Source organism: Athene noctua, chromosome 36 (assembly GCF_965140245.1).
Source record: "Athene noctua chromosome 36, bAthNoc1.hap1.1, whole genome shotgun sequence".
Classification (NCBI taxonomy): domain Eukaryota; kingdom Metazoa; phylum Chordata; class Aves; order Strigiformes; family Strigidae; genus Athene; species Athene noctua.
Window position 1 is genome coordinate 663,479 of NC_134072.1, and position 26,431 is coordinate 689,909.

The 26,431-nt window shown below is 61.9% G+C and overlaps 3 protein-coding genes across 9 annotated transcripts; all 3 read left to right on the forward strand.

Moving 5' to 3' along the window:
- Positions 1–5,284: 5,284 nt before the first annotated feature.
- LOC141972887 (uncharacterized) lies at positions 5,285–9,447 on the forward strand. 3 transcript variants are annotated; one of them, XM_074930941.1, is made up of 4 exons: positions 5,285–5,527; positions 5,708–5,843; positions 6,681–7,808; positions 8,407–9,447. In XM_074930941.1, the coding sequence occupies exons 3-4, from the start codon at positions 7,740–7,742 to the stop codon at positions 9,229–9,231; spliced, it is 894 nt and encodes a 297-aa protein (XP_074787042.1). In that variant the 5' UTR covers positions 5,285–5,527; positions 5,708–5,843; positions 6,681–7,739; the 3' UTR covers positions 9,232–9,447. The 3 variants fall into 3 exon arrangements, with proteins under 3 accessions (XP_074787042.1, XP_074787043.1, XP_074787044.1); XM_074930942.1 differs by having other exon boundaries at positions 7,195–7,808; XM_074930943.1 differs by lacking the exons at positions 5,285–5,527; positions 5,708–5,843 and having other exon boundaries at positions 6,396–7,347; positions 7,563–7,808.
- A 60-nt stretch (positions 9,448–9,507) lies between these two features.
- Positions 9,508–24,660, forward strand: LOC141972848 (uncharacterized). The gene is made up of 13 exons (XM_074930883.1): positions 9,508–13,215; positions 13,356–13,462; positions 13,610–13,759; positions 13,919–14,073; positions 14,369–14,516; positions 14,892–15,029; positions 15,135–15,311; positions 15,633–15,788; positions 16,177–16,278; positions 16,655–16,845; positions 22,666–22,801; positions 24,153–24,309; positions 24,464–24,660. Exons 1-13 carry the CDS (start codon positions 12,834–12,836, stop codon positions 24,658–24,660), a joined length of 2,196 nt encoding a protein of 731 aa, XP_074786984.1. The 5' UTR covers positions 9,508–12,833.
- Positions 22,218–26,393, forward strand: LOC141972886 (uncharacterized). Of its 5 annotated transcripts, none has more exons than XM_074930937.1 (4): positions 22,218–22,485; positions 22,666–22,801; positions 23,639–24,770; positions 25,369–26,393. In XM_074930937.1, the coding sequence occupies exons 3-4, from the start codon at positions 24,702–24,704 to the stop codon at positions 26,191–26,193; spliced, it is 894 nt and encodes a 297-aa protein (XP_074787038.1). In that variant the 5' UTR covers positions 22,218–22,485; positions 22,666–22,801; positions 23,639–24,701; the 3' UTR covers positions 26,194–26,393. The 5 variants fall into 5 exon arrangements, with proteins under 5 accessions (XP_074787038.1, XP_074787039.1, XP_074787041.1 ...); XM_074930938.1 differs by having other exon boundaries at positions 24,153–24,770; XM_074930940.1 differs by lacking the exon at positions 22,666–22,801 and having other exon boundaries at positions 24,153–24,770.
- The last annotated feature ends 38 nt before the right edge of the window (positions 26,394–26,431 follow it).

A 26,431-nucleotide genomic window follows, 5' to 3' on the forward strand; every position in this document is an offset into this window, starting at 1 on the left:
CCAGGACCGCGCACCCACATCCAGCCCAGATAGGAGGAGGAGGAGGAGGAGGAGGAGGAGGAGGAGGGAAGCTTTAGCCCATCCTGCCCCTCCCGAGGCACCTCAGGGCACGAAAAGGCACCCGTGCACCCAGCTGGCACGTCACCATTTGTCCCAGCACCAAAATCCTCTCTTGTACTGGGGAGCTGGGCTGGTTTTGACTGGGCACTGCTTAGTTGCTAGACCATTCTGGGGTCCAAAGAGAATTTGGGGGCAAAAGTGGGGGCTTTTGGGGGTGCTGGTGCAGATTTGGGGGTAAAACTGGGGGATTTTGAGATTCAGGATAGGTTTGGGGATGAAAAATAGGAATTTTGGGGGTGCTGAGGCTGATTTGCTGTCAAACTGGGAAAATCTGGGATCCAAAGAGGGAGATTTGGGAGTCAGAAATGGGAGATTTGGGGGTCAAACGTGGACATTTTGTGGTAAAATTGGGGGATTTGATGGTGAAACATGGATCCTGCGGCCATGCATGGTTTTGGGGTGAGAAGGGGCTTTGGGGGTCTCACCCCGCAGCACCCAGGTGAGGGTGGCCCTGGTGAACAGTGGCAGCACCGTCCCCCACCCCCACGGCCTGGAGGACCACCCGGGTGGTCAGGGCGCCCATCAGGGTCTGTACAGAGCCTGCCCAGTGCTCCCAGTCACCCCCACCTGCCCCACCCCCCCTCCCAGCTACTTCCCAGTCCTTCTCTTTAACCCCCAGACACCTCCCAGTAGTCCCCCACCACATTCAATTACCAGTGACCCCCAGTTCATCTCAGTGCTTCCAGTCACCCCACCTACAGCACCTCCCTCCCAGTTACCTCCCAGTCTCTCCCAGCATCGCCCTGGCTCCTCCCAGCGGCCCCCAACCACCTTCCAGTGTCTCCAGTCCTCTCCCATCCCAGTGCTCAGTTACCTCTCAGTCCCCCCAGGTCCCTCCTAGTAGCCCCCAGCTGCATCCCAGTGCCCTCCAGTGCCCTCCCAGCACCCCTTCTGGTGACCCCCATCCCTCTCCCAGTTCCTCCCAGTAGCACCTGCAGTGCCTCCCAGCACTGGTACTGGAGTCAGTCAGGGCTGACACGCTCAGGGTACAACTGAGGCAGCAGAAGCTGCTGAGGGGGGACACACGGAGGGGGGGTCAGATACCACTGGGACCCCCAGAGACCCCAAATCACCCCTGTGGCCGCTCCAAACCCCATTTCCCCCCCTCTGCCCTGGTCCCTCCAAAACCCCCTTAGCCCCCGCCCAGATCCCACTGGCCCCCCAGTTCTCCATTTTCCCCTCAAGATTCCAACAGTCTCCCCGGAACCGGCGGCGAAGGGGGAGCCGGAGCGGGGTGAAGTGAAGGGGCACGGCGGGGGGGCACTGGCACTGGGGGGGGTCAGTGGGAGCTGGAGGGAGAGGGGCCGGGAACTGGCAGCTGCTGGTTTTAATGGAGCTGGTCCCACCCCAATCCCACCCGCAGGTGCCACCAACACCAGTTTAGCCACAGGCTGGACACTGGGGGCAGTGGTGGTGCCAGGGGACGTGGCCGTGGGCACCGGGCTGGGGCCGAAGGTGAGCGCCTGGGGGGCAGGGGGACAGCGTGGGGCATAATCCTCTGTCCTCAGTGGGATTCCCTTGGCAAAAAGAAGTGACACTTGCAAAGGTCACCGGGAGTTCAAAAACTCTCTTTCTAAGTTTGTTTCGCTTCATGGGTAAAGAACACCTGAGCAGCGCCGGCACTGCCCCGCACACAAAGCCCTGCGAAGTCACGACAAAGAAATTAATTGCAGGCTTTGAGCAGGAAACTCATCGGGCAGCCCCACAGCTGAGCTCCTGTTTGACCTCATCTCAAAGCCCTGAGACACAGAAAGGCTTAAAACAGTTGCCAGGGAGGCCCCGGAGCTCTGAACCACAGAGTCTCCCTGTGACAGCCCCTGCAAGGGAAGGTCACCGAGGGCCTCGTGCCAGGTCTCTCTCACTCTCCACTAACAGGAACAGCTCGGACAAAGCGAACCCGCAGCGCTCTCCAGAAGCTTCTCAACCCCTGGGGGGTTTTCAGTAGCATTTGGACAGAGATCTTTGAGGTGGTCTTTCTCGGTTGAAGATTGCATCCCGTGAACGTCAGTGAGTTAAGGATCCCTTACCATGCTCCTGGGCTGGCAGCAAAGCCCCGTCTCCCCGCCCCAAGGCGCAGCAAAGCCGCGGGTTCTCTCCCACAATCCAGCGTAACCTGCCAGCGCCCCCCACCAACACCACACGGCAGGGAACTGGCAAACAGAGGAGCAGAACACGACCGGGTTCTGCTTTCAACACGACACTGCAAACTGTACCCGTGATCACACAAACGACCGGCTGTGCTGTTGTAACACCGGAGCAGAGAAACAACGCTTAACATTGGAGTTCCTTCCGCAAGAGAGGAAAGAGAGCTCTGGATGCAGCCTTCTCTTCAGCGCCCCCTCCCCTTCTTCAAGGAACAGAAATGCAAGAAACAGCAATTGATACAGAGAAATGATTACTTGTTTTGAGATTTATTTACTTATTCACTTATAGAAAACTGCTTAGCAAGTTATTTACTTACAGCAAGTTATAGTACTTTTTTAATATTGCTGAGAATCCTGCTTGCCCAGACTGTTCTGTGGAATTTACCAAGGACCAGGAGTCATCAAAACGAAGCAGTTCTCTGTGAAAATCTACCAAGGATTACAATGTTCAACAAATTACTATACTTTTGGCCTTGAGTAACAGCTGGCTCTAACTAGTTGGAATTTTACTAACGAGTAACGATAGCCATATACGAATGGTAGAAGTTCTATTGGTTCTCTTCGATAAGACAGAAAGTAAACCGTCTGATAAACACTCTTGTTATTCAAGAACTTGGCCAAGAGAATCTGCGCATGCTCCGGGGAAAAGCACAAGATGAGAAAGACTCTGAGCCTTCCTCCCAAAGTCCCCCGGAGACGACCACCAGGAGGCAATGTGCAGGTGCAAAGATGACATAACCTGCTGGCATCTGCCTTTCTAACTAACCCAGCCCTACTCATGCGTATGTACGTTTGGGTTATGTACCCCAATGAATACGGATATCCACACTCGATGAGTTTTTGGTAAAACGTGTGGTGGGTGTGCAAGCTTTGTGGAGGAATCCCCTTGCACCCTGGCTGGAGTAAACCTACCTGCTTTATAACTCTACTCGAGTTTTAGAGTCTTTTTTCCGTGAATCACCTCGACCTTCAAAGGGAGAGGCTAAAAAACCACAAACCTTTTTCCTGAGTAAGGACAAAGAGCTTCAGATCAACCAGTTTCCATCTGAGGCGGGAAAGAAACAATCTGTTGGTCCGTGATCCATTTGTCAGTGGAGTCTGTTCCAGGTTACACCACCTCCTGCTGCCAGGTCAAACACCATTATGCCCGGGACTAACACGCAGTAAAACAGTAATGTTTGGACTAATACTAGAGAAGAGACAATTCCCAAGGGCAAAAACAATTCAGACCCCGAGTTCACAGGCTTGGAGGGACCGGCCAGACCTACTTCAGTACCCAGACTGTCCTAAAGTCAGGCCTCAAGCCAAGAGCAGCTCAAGACTGGGGGACAAGTGGTAGGGACAGAACAGAGAACCAAACCCAAGGCCAAAACACTCTGAGCACTCGACATGGTATTTCCCAAGAGTCACGACGTTACTTTCCCCAAATTCTTCCACTTCAGAAAAAATCACCTCCATGGAGCTTTGAACAAACAAAAGAAGCCACCTAATACCTTCTCTGCTCCCCCACCGCCTCCTCCAGAAGGCGCCTGATGGTCACAAAGCCACCGACCCTGCCAGTCCACGTTTATTTCAGGCAGCCGGTCTGATACAGCCAGGAATCCTGTGCAACGAGAGAGACACAATTACAGACAGCAGCTGCTACTGCAACGCAAAGCGCAGTTCAGCAGAGTGAAGGCAGGGAGATCTCAAAGCAGGAACCAAGTCCTGCGCGGATGATGCAAAATAAGCGCACAGCTCACCTCTGAGCTTCACGTGGGTTGGACTCTGCCATTAAGGCGGCTTTTGTCTCAAAGTTCCAGTCACACAGTGTCCTTACAGAACAGCAAGGAGTAAAGAATAGAATACAGTAGGAAAACGTTTGGGAAAAGACCCTAAAAGATCAGGCCGAGCACTGCTGTTTTCCGTTAAAGAAAACAACCAAAGCCGCCGGGCAGTCAAGCTGCTTTCTGCAGGCTGGACACGGCCTTTAGGACTGTTCTGCAGCAGCCTGAGGTTTAGCCCCGTATATCCCTCTTACCCTTCGGCTCACGGAGGATCAGCCGCAGAACAAAGGGATTCACTGCCAGAAACCGGGGAGCTCTCATCATTAACCTTCCTGGGAACCCCGTGGCCACCTGCCACCCGGCTTATGGCCGGTGTCCCACGCAGCACACGGCCATCGAGAAATCCCTCGGTTCTCCCCGGGAAAGACCGTTTGTGGCACGTCAGGCCACGTTTCTGGGGCTCGCTAGGGCAGTACAGAGTGCGAGCAAAAACCAGTCTCAGCTCAAGCCTGCTCCTTATCACCCTCCCCTGAAAAAAACAGCCCCCACACGCCCAACCAGCAACAAAACCAGCAGCACCCGCACCGCCAGCCGTGTGCCCGCCCAAGAACACTGCAGGAGACCGGCAGCGCTGCCAGAAACTGTGGCAGGGCCGTGCAAAGCCGCGGCCGCTCACGGCGCGTTAAGGAGCACGCGAACCCGCCGAAGGAAACCGCCGGGAGAGGGCGGCTGCAAACCCCAAACGGACAGACAGCCCCGCAGGACGGAGATCCCCCTCGCTGCTCCGCCTTCAACAGCCCAGCCGAGCCCGAGACAGGTCTGGCGGCGTTGCCTCCCCCGCCGCGGCCGAGGCCGCACGCCCCGAGCTCAGGGCCCGCGCAGGAGGCACCGGCTCCCCCGGGAGCCCCCGCCGGTTCTTCCCCCGGCACCCGCCCGCCCGCTCAGCCCCGCTGCCGGCTCCCCCGCCCCGCCGGGACGAGCGGCCGGGCCCGAAGCCCCCCCGCCCCCCTCCCCGGGCCCAGGCGCCGGCGGCCCCGGCCGGGCCCTTCCCGCGCCGCGCGGTACCTGCACGCGCCGCCGCCGGCGGCAAGAGCGTCCCGGGGCGGGGCGGGGCCGGGGGAGCTCCGGCAAGGACCCCGCGACAGGTGCCCGTCCCAGCGCCTGACCCGCGCCGGCGCGCTGCGGCGGTGCCGCGGGCGGGCGCGCGGGCGGCAGCCGGCGGTCAGAGGGACGCCCCGGGCAGGGCAGGACCCCGCCGGAAGCCGCGGCTCTGAGGAGAAGCCGGGGCCGGCGCCAGCCCCGGGCAGGGCCGTGCGGCCGCGCTCCCGCTCCGAAATCAACCCTTGCTCTTCCTCCTTGACCCGCGCAGGCTGCGTGCGCCGGGAGGGGCCGGTGCTGGGCCCTGCGGGCGCGGCCCGTGCGGCGCGGAAACACCCTTTGGAGAGCGCAGGAGAAGGCGCGTGGAGCGCTGGCTGGCCCTGCCCCGCAGGAAATAAGGTCTGTTCGTGTCGTTATTCTTCGGGCGGGCGGGGGGGGTATGGGGGCAGGGCCCTGGGGAGGGGTGTGAGGCGGTGGGGGGTGCGTTGGGGTTTGTTGAGGGGTTTTCAGGGGGGCCGGGGGGGTGTTTTTTTCCAGGCGCTACTTGTCGGGCGTGTCACAGCGTTGCTCTTCCCGCAGGTCCGCCAGGTGGCGGTTCACCGCCACGAAGCGCTGCCTTAAGCAATTCAGACTTTGCACGGCGAGAGGATTTGTACCGCCCGGCGCTGCGTCCAGAGCGGGGGTGCAGGGACCGTGGTGGAGCGAGGGCGTTTGGGTGAGCGGCTGCAAATGAACTGTGCAGCAGGGAGCGGGGACGGGGAAGGGCTCTGAGCCCTGGTGAGGCCGCCCCTCGATTGCTGGGTTCAGTTTTGGGCCCCTCACCCCAAAAAGGCCCTTGAATGACTCGAGGGTGTCCAGAGAAGGGCAGCGGAGCTGGTGCAGGGTCTGGAGCACAGTTCTGCTGGAGAGCGGCTGGGGGAACTGGGGGGGTTCAGTCTGGAGAAGAGGAGGCTGAGGGGAGACCTCCTGGCCCTCTGCAACTCCCTGCCAGGAGGGAGCAGAGTGCTGGGTTTAAGCTTCTTGAGTCAAGGACCCAGCGCCAGGCCCAGAGGGAATGGCCTCAAGCTGCCCAGGGCAGGGTCAGGCTGGCTCTGAGGAAGGATTTCTTTGCAGAAGGGGCTGTTGGGCGTTGGAATGGGCTGCCCAGGGCAGGGGGGGAGTCCCCGGGATCCCTGGAGGGGTTGAAGAGTCGGGTTGACCCAGCGCTGAGGGATCTGGTGGTGTTGGGAACGGTCAGGGTGAGGTTCATGGTTGGGCTGCGTAGTGGTAAGGCATTAGCTGTTTTTTTCCATCTGCTTAGCCACAGGGGTGTGGTGCTCAGATCACAGCTAACCCTTGCAGGAGGTTAACCTCCACGGGAAAAGAGAGCACAAACGCCAATATGGTGGATGCTATCTGTTCGGTTTATTAACTGCGCAATTGCTTTATATACCCCTTTCTGTACATCGCGAGATCTTTAGTTCCCTGTTCTTTCCGTGTATCACGAGATCTTTTCATGTGCCTCTGTTTTTCCCGTACATCGCAAGATCATCTGAGCGCCTCCCCCTTACAGGGCTGGAGGAGCTTCAAGGGCTTTTCCAAATGAGATGACCCTGTGATTCTGTGATTGAAGTTCACTGCCATCCCCTGTCTCAGAAATTCTTCTCTTCTGGTTCCAATCCTTGCTTCAGTTTCAGGGTGGTCATCTTCATCTTTCTTCCACACAATGTAATCTCACCCAAATCTGGGAAAGACTTCAAGATGTTCTAATGAAAAGCTTAGGTAGAGTGAGCAGTTTCTATGTCCTGAGTTGTCTTAATGTAGCAAACCCCCTGTGTTTAGTCAATTCCCCCTCCTTTGTTAAAACTGCCTCCATAGGATTAGCTTGGCTGGGTTTTAAGCCAGCCTTGGGTCGGGACTATACAAGAAGCAGGCTAAGAACTTCTTCAGAGGGGGAGGACTCAGCGTCTCCTCCCCAAGCGGGAGCGGGCAGGATCCATCCCAAAGCACCATCCCTGCTCAGGGCCAGCTCCAGCTCTTCCCTCTCCCGTCCTCACCCTTCAGTCCTTCCTTCTCTTCTGTTCCAGGGTGTCCGAATTCCCGCCCTCCTCGGCTGCTTCGACGCTGTCTCCAGACAGATCCAGGTTGCAGAGGAGGCCGTGACTATCCACAGGTCTTTTGCCTGGCCAGAAACCCCGTCATGTTCCGCAGCCTGACGGACAGCAAGGCCTACCTACCCGGTAAGAGGGCGGATTAAGCCCCAGTTGGCTCCGCGGTCATCGTGTCCCTTCCCTGGGGCTGAGAACTCCTCGGAAGCGACTCCCCCTCTACGGAGCAGAGCCAAAAATTTGGGGGTTTTGTCTTTCTGGGCGAGGCAACGATTGTTTCGCCTAGGGAAGCGCCCGTGGAAGGGCCACTGGCTGAACGTCTCCGTCCCTCTCGTGTTTTTTTTCAGGCAACAAGGAGCTGGAGCCCCTCAATACTCCAAGGTGGCCGCAGCCGCCTCGGTGTCCCGGCAGCAAGCGGAGGGCTGCATCCAGGGCACCATGTCCCTCCTGTCTTACTGCCTGGGGAAGGGGGAGATGTCCTGAGGGACACTGGGGTGCTCCTCACTGAAGGCAAGACAGTACAAATGGAGTTCTACTGCGACTGCCTGGAGACGATGTCTGGGAAGGAGAACTTGGAACAAGAGATTTTCAAGGTGAGCTGCTGCCTGGGGAGGTTGAGTGACCCGGGAGCTCTGTCCTGCCAGGGGGGTTGTGCTGTGCCCGCTGCAGGGGCTGCAGAGCCAGGGGCAGTGGCCGTGGCCCAAGCGGCGGGTGTCCCCGTGGGGCTCTGGCGCCTGTGACGTCACAGAGGAGAAGTCCCCGAGGGTGTCACCGGGGTGCCAGGCGGCAGCACCCGCTGCAGTCTGGCTCAGGCCAGCGGTGAGTGAGGGCGGCGGGGGGAAGGCTGGGCCGGCCGAAGGCCGGGGCAGAAGCTCTGGCCCCGAGGGGGGTTTCTCCAGCGGGGGCGAGGGCGCAGCCGCTGCGGGGAGCGCCTGGGGCAGGGCAGGTGCCGCCCTCGGGGCTGGGCGCAGGGCTGCGGGGGCTGCCAGCCACGGCCAGTGCCCGGGGGCTGCGGGGAGACGTCCCCGTCCCTGCAGCGCTCACCGCCCTCACCCTTAGTGCCTCCCAGCTCCCTCGGCCCCTCTCCCAGCCGGCCCCAGCCCCGGCACGTTCTCCCCTGCTGCCCCAGCCGCCATCTCCCTCCCAGCCAGCCCCACTGAGCCCCTTCTCTCCCTCCTCCTCCTCCTGCAGACCATGGCTGTGGGCATCATCTGCATCCTGACCCTGCTGAGCGTCGCGCGATACTCTCTGAGGGAGGGTGACCGGGAGGATGCGGACATGCAAGAGCTCCTGCGGCAGCGTCAGGAGCAGCTGAGGCAGGAGGTGACCAGCCTGCTGACAAAGATGGCGCAGAGGAGGCAGGAGCGGTGCAGCTTCGCTGCGGAAGGCGTGCTCCTCGCTGCTGGCTGGCACTGGTGGCTCTGGGCCCCCGCCGAAGCCCTGCTCCTGCTCTTGGGGCTCCGCCGGCTGCGCAGGCAGAGCAGCGCTGACGGCGACAGCGGCAGCCAGCGGGGAAGCGCCAGCGACGCCGAGGAGCGGAGAGAGCGGGAGGAAGACTGCGAGGGCAGAGCAGAGCCCGGTGCCACTCTGCGTGCAGACAAGACTCTGGAGAAGGCGGGGAGCTCCGCTGCGCCTGCCAAGCAAGCCCGGCCCAAGAACTCCTTCCTGACGGGGCCGCGTCCAGCCTCGGGCCGGGGCAGCGCCTACGAGTGCCCCCAGACGAAGATCCGCAAGCGCCCGCTGCTCGCGCCCCCGAGCCCACCCCTTGGGCACAGCGTCCGCCAGCGCTGGGCACCGCGGGGGATCTGCCGGCGACGCGCTGCTGCACCCCCGGGAGCTCCTGACGGGGAACGTGCTGCGCCGCCGCCTCTGCCCCGGGAGCAGCTGAACGGCAGCCGGGTCCCCGCTGCCCGCGCAGCCTCTGCCCCGCTCCGCCGGGATGCTCCTCCAGCTCGGAGGCGCGTGAGGGGGTCCCTAAATACCCCAGAGAAATATTATATTATTGTGAATAAATAGATAAATTGCCAGAAGTGAGGTTGTGTCAAGAAACCCCGTGGCCGTGAGCGTCTGGGCAGCACTGGGTTGGGGGATGTCAGCCCTTGGCTCCAGCTCCGCTCTGCAACAAACAGATGAAGTTTGGGGTTGGATTCCCCTTCGCAGGGGTTACACTTGAGACCTTTAGAGCCTCCTTCCCTCCTCCCTCTTCTCCCGGGGGTCTGCACGGCCCCTCCTCCCCGGCTCCCTTCCCACGCCCCGACCACACTCCCCCCTCCCCAAATTGCCAAATCCCCAAGCCCCCAGCTACTCCCTGAGGGCGAGGCAGGAGCAGACCCGCGGGCTGGAGCCGGCGGCGAAGGGGGAGCCGGAGCGGGGTGAAGTGAAGGGGCACGGCGGGGGGGCACTGGCACTGGGGGGGTCAGTGGGAGCTGGAGGGAGAGGGGCCGGGAACTGGCAGCTGCTGGTTTTAGTGGAGCTGGTCCCACCCCGAGCCCTGCCCTCCCCTGGGCAGGGAGGGGGCAAAGGGTCGGATAATGGTGGGGCTTGTACCAGTGGGTGTGCAAAGGTTGGGGCTTGTGTAAAGGCTTGTGCGAGCTTTTAGGGGAAGATGGAGGAGGATGGGGTGGAGAAGGAAGATGAGGATAAGGAATAGTGACAAAAATGCTGGGAGCTGCGAAGGCCCAGAAAGCCAAGCCCTCCCCTTCTCAGGGGCTTGTGCGAGCTTTGGCCTGGGGAAAGGCTCGTGCAACGTTTGGGACTTGTACAAACGCCTGTGCAAAGTTCAGTGCTTGTGCAAAGGCCTGTGCGAAGCTCAGGCTTGTACAAACCCACGTGCCATGTCTGGGGCTGGGGCAAATGCGGGGGCAATGCCCCGGACTTGTGCAAAGCCCCGTTTGCACAAGTGCAGAGCCCCGGCGCGGGTGCAAGAACCCCAGGACGCGGAGGGACAGGGCTGCACTGCGGGGCACTGGGCGGCTGCGGGGCACTGGGAGTTCATTGGGTTATTAACAGCGTGCGGGTGCAGGTATTAACAGGGGGTCCCCGGGGGGGGCAGCCCAGGAAGGGGGACCCAGGGCCCTTGGTGGACATCGAGGGGCACCCAGGTCACACCCCGGTATCCCCCACCCCAAGGGGTCCTACCAAGCTCACTGGGGGGCACTGGGAAGTATTGGGAAAGGGAAATGGGGAAAGTGGGGGACATCCACGGACACTCTGGGCACCCCCAAGCCACCCTCTTTGTTCACCATAGAGGCATCACGGGACACTGGGAGGGGCCACGGGGACAGTGGGGCACCCCCAGGCCACCCCCCATCCCCATACAGGGGTCCAAGGAACACGTGGGGACCTCCAAGTCACATGGTGACGCTGCACCCCCCACGCACTTGAGGACACTGGAGACACCCAGGACACCCCCTGACCCATAGAGGGGTGCCAGGAGACTGGGAGACACTGGGAGGGACACTGGGGGACCCTCAAGCAAACCCCCATCCCCACAGAGAGGTCCTGGGTACTTGGGAACAATGCGGGGCACAGAGGGACAGCAGAGAACCCCCAGGACACCCCCTGTCTCCATAGAGAGGTCCCAGGATACCCGGGGGTGATACAGGGACATTGGGGGAAGCCCCAGGCCACCCCCTGTCCCCAGCACCAGGGTCCCAGTAGGGTCACTGGGCAGACCGGGGGCACTGTGCCCCCACCCAGAGGTCCTGCTGGCTTTCCCAGCAGAGGACGGGGGTGCTTGTGGACTGTCCCACGCTCCGACTGGGGAGGGATGGTGGGGGAGGTGGGGGCTGAGGGGGACAGTTGGGGTCCTGGGGTGGGGGCACCCATGGGGGTGTCACTGCTGGGGCAGGGACACCACGCTGTCCTGCTGGACGCTGCCGCTGACAGTGACACTGGGGATCGCAGGTGCCACCAACACCAGTTTGGCCACGGGCTGGACGCTGGGGACAGTGGTGGTGCCAGGGGACGTGGCCGTGGGCACCGGGCTGGGGCCGAAGGTGAGCGCCTGGGGGGCAGGGGGACAGCGTGGGGCATAATCCTCTGTCCTCAGTGGGATTCCCTTGGCAAAAAGAAGTGACACTTGCAAAGGTCACCGGGAGTTCAAAAACTCTCTTTCTAAGTTTGTTTCGCTTCATGGGTAAAGAACACCTGAGCAGCGCCGGCACTGCCCCGCACACAAAGCCCTGCGAAGTCACGACAAAGAAATTAATTGCAGGCTTTGAGCAGGAAACTCATCGGGCAGCCCCACAGCTGAGCTCCTGTTTGACCTCATCTCAAAGCCCTGAGACACAGAAAGGCTTAAAACAGTTGCCAGGGAGGCCCCGGAGCTCTGAACCACAGAGTCTCCCTGTGACAGCCCCTGCAAGGGAAGGTCACCGAGGGCCTCGTGCCCAGGTCTCTCTCACTCTCCACTAACAGGAACAGCTCGGACAAAGCGAACCCGCAGCGCTCTCCAGAAGCTTCTCAACCCCTGGGGGGTTTTTAATAGGATTTTGACACACCCCCAGCCACAAATAATTCTCCAGCCTTGGGGTAGATCTCCGGGTGATGCTCTTCAATAGCTGCTTAACCCTGAACAAAGCCTGAACCACACGTGGGAACACACTGGCTCTCAGCAGTAAGATGACCACGTTAGTTGGATATTCAAAATTCCCCGAGTTCTCAAACACAGTTGTAAGTAGCCTCAGGACTGACAACTTCATCGCGCCTCCGATCAATGTTACGCAGCTCAGCAGAACAAAAATCTTAACCCAGCTCCCACGGGCGGTGAGCAGCAGCAGGGGGACGATAGACAGCAAATGAGGTGATGAAATTTTAAGGCGCCAAGTGATGGACATTATGCCCAGCAATTGATAAGCCAATGTAATGAATGCTTTAACCAATGGTTATGACACCCTGACCCCATCTGCCGTTATCTCGACCCTTCGAGCCCCTCGCTGGGCCCCAAAAAGGACTCTGGTGGTTTGAACTCGGTCGGAGCCAAACACCACGCAGCGCTCGGTCACCCTCCCCCCGTCGGGGGAACGGGGGAAGAGAGTGGAGGGACACAAGGAAAGATCGTAGGTTGAGATTAAAACCCACCAGTTTAGGGATTGTAATAAAACACAATAATAGAAAGTACAGATGGGTGATGCACAAGGCGATTGCTCAGCACCCACCGACCGATACCCAGCCCGCTCCCGGCCAGCGACCCCGACAGAACGGAGATCCTCCCGCCGTCAGAAAACTGGAAGCAGGAGAGAGCGCACCTGCTTTATATCCTGAGCATAACGTCACGGGATGGGGAACACTCCAATGGCCACTCTGGGCCTGGCACTCCGGCTGTGCCCCTCCCAGCTGGAGAAAATGAACTCTATCCCAGCTGAACCCAGGACACTCTTGTAGCAGATTAAAGCTACTCTGCGAGTGCGGGAGAGAACGGGACAGGGGCGAGCAAACGCCTCAGGTGACCGCCAGGGAGAGTCGGGGCAGGCTGGAGTGTTTCTGTCGCGACCAAAGCAGAAGGCCCGGGGGCTGTGCCGGGGTGTGTGAACCCTCTGGGACCAGCCGGGGGGTACAGGAAGGCGCTGAGGGGACATGGTGGGGGCCTGGGGGCACCTCGAGAGCAGCCATGGCCCATGGTCCCCATCCCCCGCAGGGGAACCCCTGCCCCGCCCGGCCTGGGTGACGCGTCACAATGTGACCCCTTTGTGACATCGCTCCGTGTCACCCCCGGCACCGTATCTGAGCAGCGCAGCCCCGCAGGGTCTGACAAGTCGGGGAAGGGACAGGGCAGGAGCGCAGCGAGGAGACGCCTGAGCACAGCCTGTCTTTCCCCACCGCCCCCGGCGTTTAAGCTGAACCCCCCCCGGTCCCTCAACCACTTCCCTCCATTTTTGAAGATGGCAGAGAGACCCCCCAGCAGCCCCAGGGTGGTTTGGGAGGAGGTGGAGGCTCCCCAGGAGAGCAGCTCTCCTCCAGAGCCCCACGAGGTGTCCATGGTCCAGCCCCTGCAGATGGGTGAGTAGACGGCTCCCCGGGGCGGGCTCGATGCCGGGACCCCGTTCCCTCGGCGTGGGGCCATTTAAAGCTCTTCGCCGCCCGGGAGGCTCGTTGGCGAGGGTGGCGTGTCCTACCGACTCTTCCCTGTTTCCCTGTAGGCGAGACACTGCCGGAGGAGGAGCCAGAGCTCACAGAGCTCCAACCAGGGTGCGATTCTGAGAGCACCTCGTTGCTTTCTTGGCTTGACAGCAGCGACATGACAAAGGTAATGAGCTCCCCCCTCGCAGGGACCCTTGTCCGTGGCATCAGCTTGTGCGAGCAAAGGGACCCAGGGACGGTTGAGCTGATCAGCCGTGCAGCACCGTCGGCGTGCTCAGAGTGACACGTCTTCCCCCCATCCCTCTTCCCGTAGGTGTTTGGCAAATACCTCCGGCCTTCTCAGAGGACGGACATTCTCCTCGTGGCCATCGAGGCCTTGACGTCAGACGATGTCCAGGACAGGCAGAAGGGCATAGATGTCGTGTACATGGCCGTGAGGGACCCCGCGTCCTGGCTGGCGGATGTAAGTGCCCCGTGGCTGGACCGTCCTCCTGTGTCAAGAGGTGTCAAGCCTTGTTTTTCCCTCCTGCCCTAACCCGGCTCTCTCAGGCACCCCAAACCATTTCAAGGCAGCAGGGAGGGGTGGGAACGGCAGCACCATCCTTACCCATGTCCCCTCCAGGTGCTAGAAATCATGAGATACATCCACAAATATGTGGAGCACGTCCGCACGGAGCCAGCCCGCAAGAGCCTGGACTCACTGCTGCTGGTGTTGACAGACTGGAGCCCCAGGGAGACGGTCAGGAGCCTCTTGAGGATCTCTCCAACGTGTGACAGGTACCGGCCCCGAGAGCCTTGAGGGCTCGTTCCCCAGGGGGAGAGTGGCCCAGAGACTCTCCGGCTGCCAGACCCACGGAAAACTGCAGGATATCTATCCCCGAGGGGCAGGGCTCTCCATCCCACCACGCTTCCCCCTGCAGCCAGAGCCGGCCCAAGCAGAGCCCCTGCCCCATGGGAACAGAACCTCACCCCCCTCTGCCTCCGCGGGCACCCCGAAATGAGGGGGTGGGCAGGGCCGGGCTCCGGAGGAGCCGAGGCAGCTCTGCTGAGCGAGTTGGCTCTGGCTCCGCAGGGCGGCCATGGCCATGTGGGAGGTGCTGATCTCCGTGCGCTGGGCTTTGTGGAGCGTCTTGTTGCAGCTGGTCGACGTGCTGCAGGACCGGCGGCTGCGCAGGGTGTTCAGCTCTGCCACGGAGGACGCCTGCATCTACCCCATGATTGTGAGTGACCCACGCCCAGCCCCAGCGCTCTGCCTTCCTCCTCCTCCACCTCCTCCTCCTTCCCCTGCTCAGCACCAGCCAGACCCCTGTGCCACACGCTCGGGCCCACCCCACGCTGGTTTGGCCCCACCAAGCCTGTCCCGGCACAGGCAGCCTCTGCCCTCCCCCCTGCCTGCATCCCCCTGCCCAGCTCCGCAGCCTGGAGACCCCGGGAAGGGGCAGAAACCAGAGTCAAGGCGGTTGCTGGTCCTGGGTCAGAGACGTGGGGACTCTGAGGTGGCCGCAGGGGGAGAGGAGACCCTTGCCATGGAGCGTGCTGGTGGGGGGCGAGGGAGCCCTGCAGCTCTGCTGGTCTCACCACTGTCTCCATTTTAGCTCCTGCTCTGCACTGACATTCATGAGGCGGATTTTGCTGCCCTCTATGAAACCCAGAGGTACCTGAGGCGTCCCAGCCCGGTGATGCTCTCGCTGGTGCTCACGGGCCTCGTCATGCTCTCGAAAACACCTGGAACGGTGAGTGGGGGGTCGGCAAGGGGAGCCACATCGGCAGCCGGGGGCTGGGGCGGTGGGGGGCGTCTTTCACCGCTTCACAAACAGGCAACGGTGTGTTTCGTACAGGCCAGAAAAATGTCAGTGCTGCTGCCAGACATACTGGAGACCCTGACGGACGCCAACGCCGATGTCAAGAGCAAGGCTCTGGTGCTGTTCATCAATGTGATGGGTCACATGAAGAGGGAGGAGGCCGACCTCATCTCCCCGAAGCTGGTGGAGAAGCTCCTGCCCCTCTTCGATGACGTAAGGCTGCCATGGGAGCCTGAGCCGAGGCGATGGCTGCAACGTGGCTGCCTTTGAGCGCGGCCATGCGGGAAGCATTTGGGCAGGGCTCCCCCCTTACTCCTCTTGCGTAGCCTTTGGGGGCTCTTCCCCTCCCCGCTCCTCTTCCGCGGCCTTTCAGGGCTCCGGGGCCGTTGAGCCGCAGCTGCGGGACTGGCCGACGGCTCCTGGTTCAGGATCCGACCCCGGAGCAGCTCCTCTCCGCCGGCCACGCTAACGCCCCTGCTCCCCGTGGGCGAGGAGCAGCTGGTGCTGAGCTGCCTCTGTCCTCCTCCCTGCCAGGAGTGCAGCCGGGTGCGGGAGCTCTCCATCAGCCTCTTCAGAGATATCATGAAGACTGCAGTGGGGAGAAACAAGAAAAAAATGGTGAAGACAGTGCAGAGTAACCTGATCCCACTGTACTTCCATACCAGCGACCAGGTCGAGAGCGTGGCCAAGGTGCAGTGACAGCGAGTGGTGTCGCGGGGAGGGGCGTGCTGACACCACGGGGGTGGCCTGGGCCTGAGGGACAATGGGAACGTGTGTCACCGCGGGGTCCCGCTGCACTGGTCCCCGTGCTGCAGAGCTGGAGGGGGAGGTGGCGTCGCCCCGGCCCACAGGAAGGGTCCCTGCAGCCCCAGCACGAGCAGGGCCAGAGAACCTGGCACAGACAGTTCCCTGCTCAGTCGGGGCCGGCTCCCAGAGCGCGGGATGGCCCCAGCAATGAAGGGGAGCCAATCCCGGGATCACCCCGTGCCCCCAGCTCAAAGCCAGGCTCAGAGCAGGAGGATGCCAGCTCTCCTTCCCTGGGCTCTGGTGCCATCTCCCAGCCTCTCCTTCTCCGCAGGCTTCCTGGGACACCCTCAGCGCCTGTGGAGACTTCCTGGGCTGGAGGAGGCTCAGCTCCGCGGCCGAGACGGGGCAGACGCACCTGATCGGAGACTGCTTGGTGAGGACACCCCCCAAACCCCCGGGCCGGGCTGGACGGGGGCTGCAGCCGTGCCTGGGGGGGCTGTGCCGCTCTGCATCGCCGCCCTGCCCCAGCCCCGCTGCTCCAGCTGCAGCCTCCTTCCCTGCCCTCCAGCACGCAGCCCCCAGGGGCTCTTCTCCAGGAGAGCCCGGCCCAGCTGGGCCCTGGCAGCGGGACGGAGGGGTCTCGGCACCCCCAGCCCCCTCTGCCTGCGGCTCTCTCTGGCCCCCAGCCCCACGGGGCTCCCGGCTGGGAGACGGGACTCACTGGGAGGGAGCGGGGGTGCTGGCGGGAGGGACTGGTCCGGACGGCTGCGGAGGGTCCGTACCAGCCCCGTGCCCTTGTGCTCCCTCAGATAACGCACAAGAGGAACAGCGTGGACGAGTATCTGCGCCAGAGCCTGCCCTACGTGGAGAACCCTCAGGCCACCGTGCGGGAGGCGGCCGTCAGGTTCATCGGTGAGTCCCCGGACCCATTTCGGGCCACCCAGCCCCAGTCCCCACTGGTGGGCTCGCTGGGGGCCTTGATGGGTCCCAGAGCCCTCGGGTGCTGTCCTTGCCGGGGGACAGCCCTGCCCAGGGGGAGCAGAGCTCTGACATCAGTTCTGTGCCCCAGGGCTTGCTGTGCGGCGCCGGAGTACCCTCAGCCAGGAGAAGGTGTGGCAGATCTGCAACAGTGAGTAGGGGACAGCCTGGGCAGGAAAATGCTCCAGGGGCAGACGAGCAGTTTCAGAAAGTTGTTTGTGTCTTAACACATAGGTTAGCATATCTCTTTAGTAAGGTCTTGAAATTGGAGGAATTTTGTTTCCTCACCAAAAAGGAAGGGAATCTGTGGGGGAAGGACAGCCGTCTCTGTCCTGCCCCTTGCCAGGAGGCTGATGATGTCCAGACTCCACGCTGGGATGCTCAGATCAATACACGGGCTCGCTGAGGCCACACACAACTCTAGACCAGCTCGAACAGCAAACAAAAAAATGACTCTGTGGCCTGGCCCAGTCCTGAGCCCCTCTGTGTGTCGGGGGCACACGGGTCACTCCTGAGCAGCAGCTTCAGCCGCTCCGGGTGTCTCACCGGCTCCTCCTGGCAGGGAAGGAGATGGCTGGGGCTGGCATGGGCTGGGGGGGCCCTGGGGGTCCCTGCGGGCACTGGGGGCTCACGGCTGCTCTGCTCCCTTCTCTCGCAGCGCTCCTGCCCTTGAGGAAAGACTCGGAACTCTCCGTCAGGGCCCTGGCAGCCGACACCGTCTCCAGCCTGACCACAGAGCAGAGTCTGACATCAAGATGGAGCCTGCGGTCGCTGTGCTGCTGGCTCTGCTGAGCCTCCGAGCGACAGAACGCTCTGGAAAAAGGCCGTACTGGAATAATGAGTTTTTTAAATAAAGCTGCAGCCACAAGCCGCTGGGACTCCATAGCGTCCTTCCCACGGGGACCCCCCTGAGTGTGCTGAGCAGTGTCCCCCCCGGCCTCTACCGCTGCCCCCAGGACCGCGCACCCACATCCAGCCCAGAGAGGAGGAGGAGGAGGAGGAGGAGGAGGAGGAGGAGGAGGAGGAGGAGGAGGAGGAGGAGGAGGGAAGCTTTAGCCCATCCTGCCCCTCCCGAGGCACCTCAGGGCATGAAAAGGCACCCGTGCGCCCAGCTGGCACGTCACCATTTGTCCCAGCACCAAAATCCTCTCCTGTACTGGGGAGCTGGGCTGGTATTGACTGGGCACTGGTTAGTTGCTCGAGCATTCTGGGGTTAACCTGGGGGATTCTGGGGTCCAAAGAGAATTTGGGGGCAAAAATGGGGGACTTCTTGGGGATGCTGGTGTAGATTTGGGGGTAAAAATGGAGGATTTTGAGATTCAGGATAGATTTGGGGATGAAAAATAAGAATTTTGGGGATGCTGAAGCTGATTTGGTGTCAAACTGGGAAAATCTGGGATCCAAAGAGGGAGATTTGGGAGTCAGAAATGGGAGATTTGGGGGTCAAACGTGGACATTTTGTGGTAAAATTGGGGGATTTGATGGTGAAACATGGATCCTGCGGCCATGCATGGTTTTGGGGTGAGAAGGGGCTTTGGGGGTCTCACCCCGCAGCACCCAGGTGAGGGTGGCCCTGGTGACAGTGGCAGCACCGTCCCCCACCCCGACGGCCTGGAGGACCACCCGGGTGGTCAGGGCGCCCATCAGGGTCTGTACAGAGCCTGCCCAGTGCTCCCAGTCACCCCCAGTTACCTCCCAGTTACCCCCACCTGCCCCACCCCCCCTCCCAGCTACTTCCCAGTCCTTCTCTTTAACCCCCAGACACCTCCCAGTAGTCCCCCACCACATTCAGTTACCAGTGACCCCCAGTTCATCCCAGTGCTCCCAGCTACCTCACCTACAACACCTCCCTCTCAGTTACCTCCCAGTCTCTCCCAGCATTGCCCCAGCTCCTCCCAGTGGCCCCCAACCACCTTCCAGTGTCTCCAGTCCTCTCCCAGTGCTCAGTTACCTCTCAGTCCCCCCAGGTCCCTCCTAGTAGCCCCCAGCTGCATCCCAGTGCCCTCCAGTCCCCTCCCAGCACCCCTTCTGGTGACCCCCATCCCTCTCCCAGTTCCTCCCAGTAGCACCTGCAGTGCCTCCCAGCACTGGTACTGGAGTCAGTCAGGGCTGACACGCTCAGGGTACAACTGAGGCAGCAGAAGCTGCTGAGGGGGGACACACGGAGGGGGGGTCAGATACCACTGGGACCCCCAGAGACCCCAAATCACCCCTGTGGCCGCTCCAAACCCCATTTCCCCCCCTCTGCCCTGGTCCCTCCAAAACCCCCTTAGCCCCCGCCCAGATCCCACTGGCCCCCCAGTTCTCCATTTTCCCCTCAAGATTCCAACAGTCTCCCCGGAACCGACCGGCCGCCCCTTCTCCCCCTCCTCCTCCAGGCCGTGGGGCACCTGACGGGGAACGGCTGCGCCTCCTCCTCTGCCCCTCGGCGTGAGGAGCTGAACAGCAGCCGGGTCCCCGCTGCCCGCGCAGCCTCTGCCCCGCTCACAGCCGTGATGCTCCTCCTGCTCGGAGCGCAGGAGGGACCTACCCCAAGTAAATACCCAATAAATTAGTTTGAGAAACCCCGTGGCCGTGAGCGTCTGGGCAGCACTGGGTTGGGGGATGTCAGCCCTTGGCTCCAGCTCCGCTCTGCAACAAACAGATGAAGTTTGGGGTTGGATTCCCCTTCGCAGGGGTTACACTTGAGACCTTTAGAGCCTCCTTCCCTCCTCCTTCTTCTCCCGGGGGTCTGCACGGCCCCTCCTCCCCGGCTCCCTTCCCACGGCCCCGACCACACTCCCCCCTCCCCAAATTGCCAAATCCCCAAGCCCCCAGCTACTCCCTGAGGGCGAGGCAGGAGCAGACCCGCGGGCTGGAGCCGGCGGCGAAGGGGGAGCCGGAGCGGGGTGAAGTGAAGGGGCACGGCGGGGGGGCACTGGCACTGGGGGGGTCAGTGGGAGCTGGAGGGAGAGGGGCGGGGAACTGGCAGCTGCCGGTTTTAATGGAGCTGGTCCCACCCCAATCCCACCCGCAGTTGCTCCTGGGCTGGCAGCAAAGCTCTGTCTCCCCGCCCCAAGGCGCAGCAAAGCCGCGGGTTCTCTCCCACAATCCAGCGTAACCTGCCAGCGCCCCCCACCAACACCACACGGCAGGGAACTGGCAAACAGAGGAGCAGAACACGACTCGGTTTTGCTTTCAACACGACACTGCAAACTGTACCCGTGATCCCGCAAACGACCGGCTGTGCTGTTGTAACACCGGAGCAGAGAAACAACGCTTAACATTGGAGTTCCTTCCGCAAGAGAGGAAAGAGAGCTCTGGACGCAGCCTTCTCTTCGGCGCCCCCTCCCCTTCTTCAAGGAAGAAAAATGCAAGAAACAGCCTAGACCTTCAACGAGAGAGCCTAAAAAACCACAAACCCTTTTCCTGAGTAAGGACAAAGAGCTTCAGATCAACTAGTTTCCATCTGAGGCGGGAAAGAAACAATCTGTTGGTCCGTGATCCATTTGTCAGTGGAGTCTGTTCCAGGTTACACCACCTCCTGCTGCCAGGTCAAACACCATTATGCCCGGGACTAACACGCAGTAAAACAGTAATGTTTGGACTAATACTAGAGAAGAGACAATTCCCAAGGGCAAAAACAATTCAGACCCCGAGTTCACAGGCTTCGAGGGACCGGCCAGACCTACTTCAGTACCCAGACTGTCCTAAAGTCAGGCCTCAAGCCAAGAGCAGCTCAAGACTGGGGGACAAGTGGTAGGGACAGAACAGAGAACCAAACCCAAGGCCAAAACACTCTGAGCACTCGACACGGTATTTCCCAAGAGTCACGACGTTACTTTCCCCAAATTCTTCCACTTCAGAAAAAATCACCTCCGTGGAGCTTTGAACAAACAAAAGCAGCCACCTAATACCTTCTCTGCTCCCCCACCGCCTCCTCCAGAAGGCGCCTGATGGTCACAAAGCCACCGACCCTGCCAGTCCACGTTTATTTCAGGCAGCCGGTCTGATACAGCCAGGAATCCTGTGCAACGAGAGAGACACAATTACAGACAGCAGCTGCTACTGAAACGCAAAGCGCAGTTCAGCAGAGTGAAGGCAGGGAGATCTCAAAGCAGGAACCAAGTCCTGCGCGGATGATGCAAAATAAGCGCACAGCTCACCTCTGAGCTTCACGTGGGTTGGACTCTGCCATTAAGGCGGCTTTTGTCTCAAAGTTCCAGTCACACAGTGTCCTTACAGAACAGCAAGGAGTAAAGAATAGAATACAGTAGGAAAACGTTTGGGAAAAGACCCTAAAAGATCAGGCCGAGCACTGCTGTTTTCCGTTAAAGAAAACAACCAAAGCCGCCGGGCAGTCAAGCTGCTTTCTGCAGGCTGGACACGGCCTTTAGGACTGTTCTGCAGCAGCCTGAGGTTTAGCCCCGTATATCCCTCTTACCCTTCGGCTCACGGAGGATCAGCCGCAGAACAAAGGGATTCACTGCCAGAAACCGGGGAGCTCTCATCATTAACCTTCCTGGGAACCCCGTGGCCACCTGCCACCCGGCTTATGGCCGGTGTCCCACGCAGCACACGGCCATCGAGAAATCCCTCGGTTCTCCCCGGGAAAGACCGTTTGTGGCACGTCAGGCCACGTTTCTGGGGCTCGCTAGGGCAGTACAGAGTGCGAGCAAAAACCAGTCTCAGCTCAAGCCTGCTCCTTATCACCCTCCCCTGAAAAAAACAGCCCCCACACGCCCAACCAGCAACAAAACCAGCAGCACCCGCACCGCCAGCCGTGTGCCCGCCCAAGAACACTGCAGGAGACCGGCAGCGCTGCCAGAAACTGTGGCAGGGCCGTGCAAAGCCGCGGCCGCTCACGGCGCGTTAAGGAGCACGCGAACCCGCCGAAGGAAACCGCCGGGAGAGGGCGGCTGCAAACCCCAAACGGACAGACAGCCCCGCAGGACGGAGATCCCCCTCGCTGCTCCGCCTTCAACAGCCCAGCCGAGCCCGAGACAGGTCTGGCGGCGTTGCCTCCCCCGCCGCGGCCGAGGCCGCACGCCCCGAGCTCAGGGCCCGCGCAGGAGGCACCGGCTCCCCCGGGAGCCCCCGCCGGTTCTTCCCCCGGCACCCGCCCGCCCGCTCAGCCCCGCTGCCGGCTCCCCCGCCCCGCCGGGACGAGCGGCCGGGCCCGAAGCCCCCCCGCCCCCCTCCCCGGGCCCAGGCGCCGGCGGCCCCGGCCGGGCCCTTCCCGCGCCGCGCGGTACCTGCACGCGCCGCCACCGGCGGCAAGAGCGTCCCGGGGCGGGGCGGGGCCGGGGGAGCTCCGGCAAGGACCCCGCGACAGGTGCCCGTCCCAGCGCCTGACCCGCGCCGGCGCGCTGCGGCGGTGCCGCGGGCGGGCGGGCGGCAGCCGGCGGTCAGAGGGACGCCCCGGGCAGGGCAGGACCCCGCCGGAAGCCGCGGCTCTGAGGAGAAGCCGGGGCCGGCGCCAGCCCCGGGCAGGGCCGTGCGGCCGCGCTCCCGCTCCGAAATCAACCCTTGCTCTTCCTCCTTGACCCGCGCAGGCTGCGTGCGCCGGGAGGGGCCGGTGCTGGGCCCTGCGGGCGCGGCCCGTGCGGCGCGGAAACACCCTTTGGAGAGCGCAGGAGAAGGCGCGTGGAGCGCTGGCTGGCCCGGCCCCGCAGGAAATAAGGTCTGTTCGTGTCGTTATTCTTCGGGCGGGCGGGGGGGGTATGGGGGCAGGGCCCTGGGGAGGGGTGTGAGGCGGTGGGGGGTGCGTTGGGGTTTGTTGAGGGGTTTTCAGGGGGGCCGGGGGGGTGTTTTTTTCCAGGCGCTACTTGTCGGGCGTGTCACAGCGTTGCTCTTCCCGCAGGACCGCCAGGTGGCGGTTCACCGCCACGAAGCGCTGCCTTAAGCAATTCAGACTTTGCACGGCGAGAGGATTTGTACCGCCCGGCGCTGCGTCCAGAACGGGGGTGCAGGGACCGTGGTGGAGCGAGGGCGTTTGGGTGAGCGGCTGCAAATGAACTGCGCAGCAGGGAGCGGGGACGGGGAAGGGCTCTGAGCCCTGGTGAGGCCGCCCCTCGATTGCTGGGTTCAGTTTTGGGCCCCTCACCCCAAAAAGGCCCTTGAATGACTCGAGGGTGTCCAGAGAAGGGCAGCGGAGCTGGTGCAGGGTCTGGAGCACAGTTCTGCTGGAGAGCGGCTGGGGGAACTGGGGGGGTTCAGTCTGGAGAAGAGGAGGCTGAGGGGAGACCTCCTGGCCCTCTGCAACTCCCTGCCAGGAGGGAGCAGAGTGCTGGGTTTAAGCTTCTTGAGTCAAGGACCCAGCGCCAGGCCCAGAGGGAATGGCCTCAAGCTGCCCAGGGCAGGGTCAGGCTGGCTCTGAGGAAGGATTTCTTTGCAGAAGGGGCTGTTGGGCGTTGGAATGGGCTGCCCAGGGCAGGGGGGGAGTCCCCGGGATCCCTGGAGGGCTTGAAGAGTCGGGTTGACCCAGCGCTGAGGGATCTGGTGGCGTTGGGAACGGTCAGGGTGAGGTTCATGGTTGGGCTGCGTAGTGGTAAGGCATTAGCTGTTTTTTTCCATCTGCTTAGCCACAGGGGTGTGGTGCTCAGATCACAGCTAACCCTTGCAGGAGGTTAACCTCCACGGGAAAAGAGAGCACAAACGCCAATATGGTGGATGCTATCTGTTCGGTTTATTAACTGCGCAATTGCTTTATATACCCCTTTCTGTACATCGCGAGATCTTTAGTTCCCTGTTCTTTCCGTGCATCACGAGATCTTTTCATGTGCCTCTGTTTTTCCCGTACATCGCAAGATCATCTGAGCGCCTCCCCCTTACAGGGCTGGAGGAGCTTCAAGGGCTTTTCCAAATGAGATGACCCTGTGATTCTGTGATTGAAGTTCACTGCCATCCCCTGTCTCAGAAATTCTTCTCTTCTGGTTCCAATCCTTGCTTCAGTGTCAGGGTGGTCATCTTCATCTTTCTTCCACACAATGTAATCTCACCCAAATCTGGGAAAGACTTCAAGATGTTCTAATGAAAAGCTTAGGTAGAGTGAGCAGTTTCTATGTCCTGAGTTGTCTTAATGTAGCAAACCCCCTGTGTTTAGTCAATTCCCCCTCCTTTGTTAAAACTGCCTCCATAGGATTAGCTTGGCTGGGTTTTAAGCCAGCCTTGGGTCGGGACTATACAAGAAGCAGGCTAAGAACTTCTTCAGAGGGGGAGGACTCAGCGTCTCCTCCCCAAGCGGGAGCGGGCAGGATCCATCCCAAAGCACCATCCCTGCTCAGGGCCAGCTCCAGCTCTTCCCTCTCCCGTCCTCACCCTTCAGTCCTTCCTTCTCTTCTGTTCCAGGGTGTCCGAATTCCCGCCCTCCTCGGCTGCTTCGACGCTGTCTCCAGGCAGATCCAGGTTGCAGAGGAGGCCGTGACTATCCAGAGGCCCGTCTTTCGCCTGGCCAGAAACCCCGTCATGTTCCGCAGCCTGACGGACAGCAAGGCCTACCTACCCGGTAAGAGGGCGGATTAAGCCCCAGTTGGCTCCGCGGTCATCGTGTCCCTTCCCTGGGGCTGAGAACTCCTCGGAAGCGACTCCCCCTCTACGGAGCAGAGCCAAAAATTTGGGGGTTTTGTCTTTCTGGGCGAGGCAACGATTGTTTCGCCTAGGGAAGCGCCCGTGGAAGGGCCACTGGCTGAACGTCTCCGTCCCTCTCGTGTTTTTTTTCAGGCAACAAGGAGCTGGAGCCCCTCAATACTCCAAGGTGGCCGCAGCCGCCTCGGTGTCCCGGCAGCAAGCGGAGGGCTGCATCCAGGGCACCATGTCCCTCCTGTCTTACTGCCTGGGGAAGGGGGAGATGTCCTGAGGGACACTGGGGTGCTCCTCACTGAAGGCAAGACAGTACAAATGGAGTTCTACTGCGACTGCCTGGAGACGATGTCTGGGAAGGAGAACTTGGAACAAGAGATTTTCAAGGTGAGCTGCTGCCTGGGGAGGTTGATTGACCCGGGAGCTCTGTCCTGCCAGGGGGGTTGTGCTGTGCCCGCTGCAGGGGCTGCAGAGCCAGGGGCAGTGGCCGTGGCCCAAGCGGCGGGTGTCCCCGTGGGGCTCTGGCGCCTGTGACGTCACAGAGGAGAAGTCCCCGAGGGTGTCACCGGGGTGCCAGGCGGCAGCACCCGCTGCAGTCTGGCTCAGGCCAGCGGTGAGTGAGGGCGGCGGGGGGAAGGCTGGGCCGGCCGAAGGCCGGGGCAGAAGCTCTGGCCCCGAGGGGGGTTTCTCCAGCGGGGGCGAGGGCGCAGCCGCTGCGGGGAGTGCCTGGGGCAGGGCAGGTGCCGCCCTCGGGGCTGGGCGCAGGGCTGCGGGGGCTGCCAGCCACGGCCAGTGCCTGGGGGCTGCGGGGAGACGTCCCCGTCCCTGCAGCGCTCACCGCCCTCCCCCTTAGTGCCTCCCAGCTCCCTCGGCCCCTCTCCCAGCCGGCCCCAGCCCCGGCACGTTCTCCCCTGCTGCCCCAGCCGCCATCTCCCTCCCAGCCAGCCCCACTGAGCCCCTTCTCTCCCTCCTCCTCCTCCTGCAGACCATGGCTGTGGGCATCATCTGCATCCTGACCCTGCTGAGCGTCGCGCGATACTCTCTGAGGGAGGGTGACCGGGAGGATGCGGACATGCAAGAGCTCCTGCGGCAGCGTCAGGAGCAGCTGAGGCAGGAGGTGACCAGCCTGCTGACAAAGATGGCGCAGAGGAGGCAGGAGCGGTGCAGCTTCGCTGCGGAAGGCGTGCTCCTCGCTGCTGGCTGGCACTGGTGGCTCTGGGCCCCCGCCGAAGCCCTGCTCCTGCTCTTGGGGCTCCGCCGGCTGCGCAGGCAGAGCAGCGCTGACGGCGACAGCGGCAGCCAGCGGGGAAGCGCCAGCGACGCCGAGGAGCGGAGAGAGCGGGAGGAAGACTGCGAGGGCAGAGCAGAGCCCGGTGCCACTCTGCGTGCAGACAAGACTCTGGAGAAGGCGGGGAGCTCCGCTGCGCCTGCCAAGCAAGCCCGGCCCAAGAACTCCTTCCTGACGGGGCCGCGTCCAGCCTCGGGCCGGGGCAGCGCCTACGAGTGCCCCCAGACGAAGATCCGCAAGCGCCCGCTGCTCGCGCCCCCGAGCCCACCCCTCGGGCACAGCGTCCGCCAGCGCTGGGCACCGCGGGGGATCTGCCGGCGACGCGCTGCTGCACCCCCGGGAGCTCCTGACGGGGAACGTGCTGCGCCGCCGCCTCTGCCCCGGGAGCAGCTGAACGGCAGCCGGGTCCCCGCTGCCCGCGCAGCCTCTGCCCCGCTCCGCCGGGATGCTCCTCCAGCTCGGAGGCGCGTGAGGGGGTCCCTAAATACCCCAGAGAAATATTATATTATTGTGAATAAATAGATAAATTGCCAGAAGTGAGGTTGTGTCAAGAAACCCCGTGGCCGTGAGCGTCTGGGCAGCACTGGGTTGGGGGATGTCAGCCCTTGGCTTCAGCTCCGCTCTGCAACAAACAGATGAAGTTTGGGGTTGGATTCCCCTTCGCAGGGGTTACACTTGAGACCTTTAGAGCCTCCTTCCCTCCTCCCTCTTCTCCCGGGGGTCTGCACGGCCCCTCCTCCCCGGCTCCCTTCCCACGCCC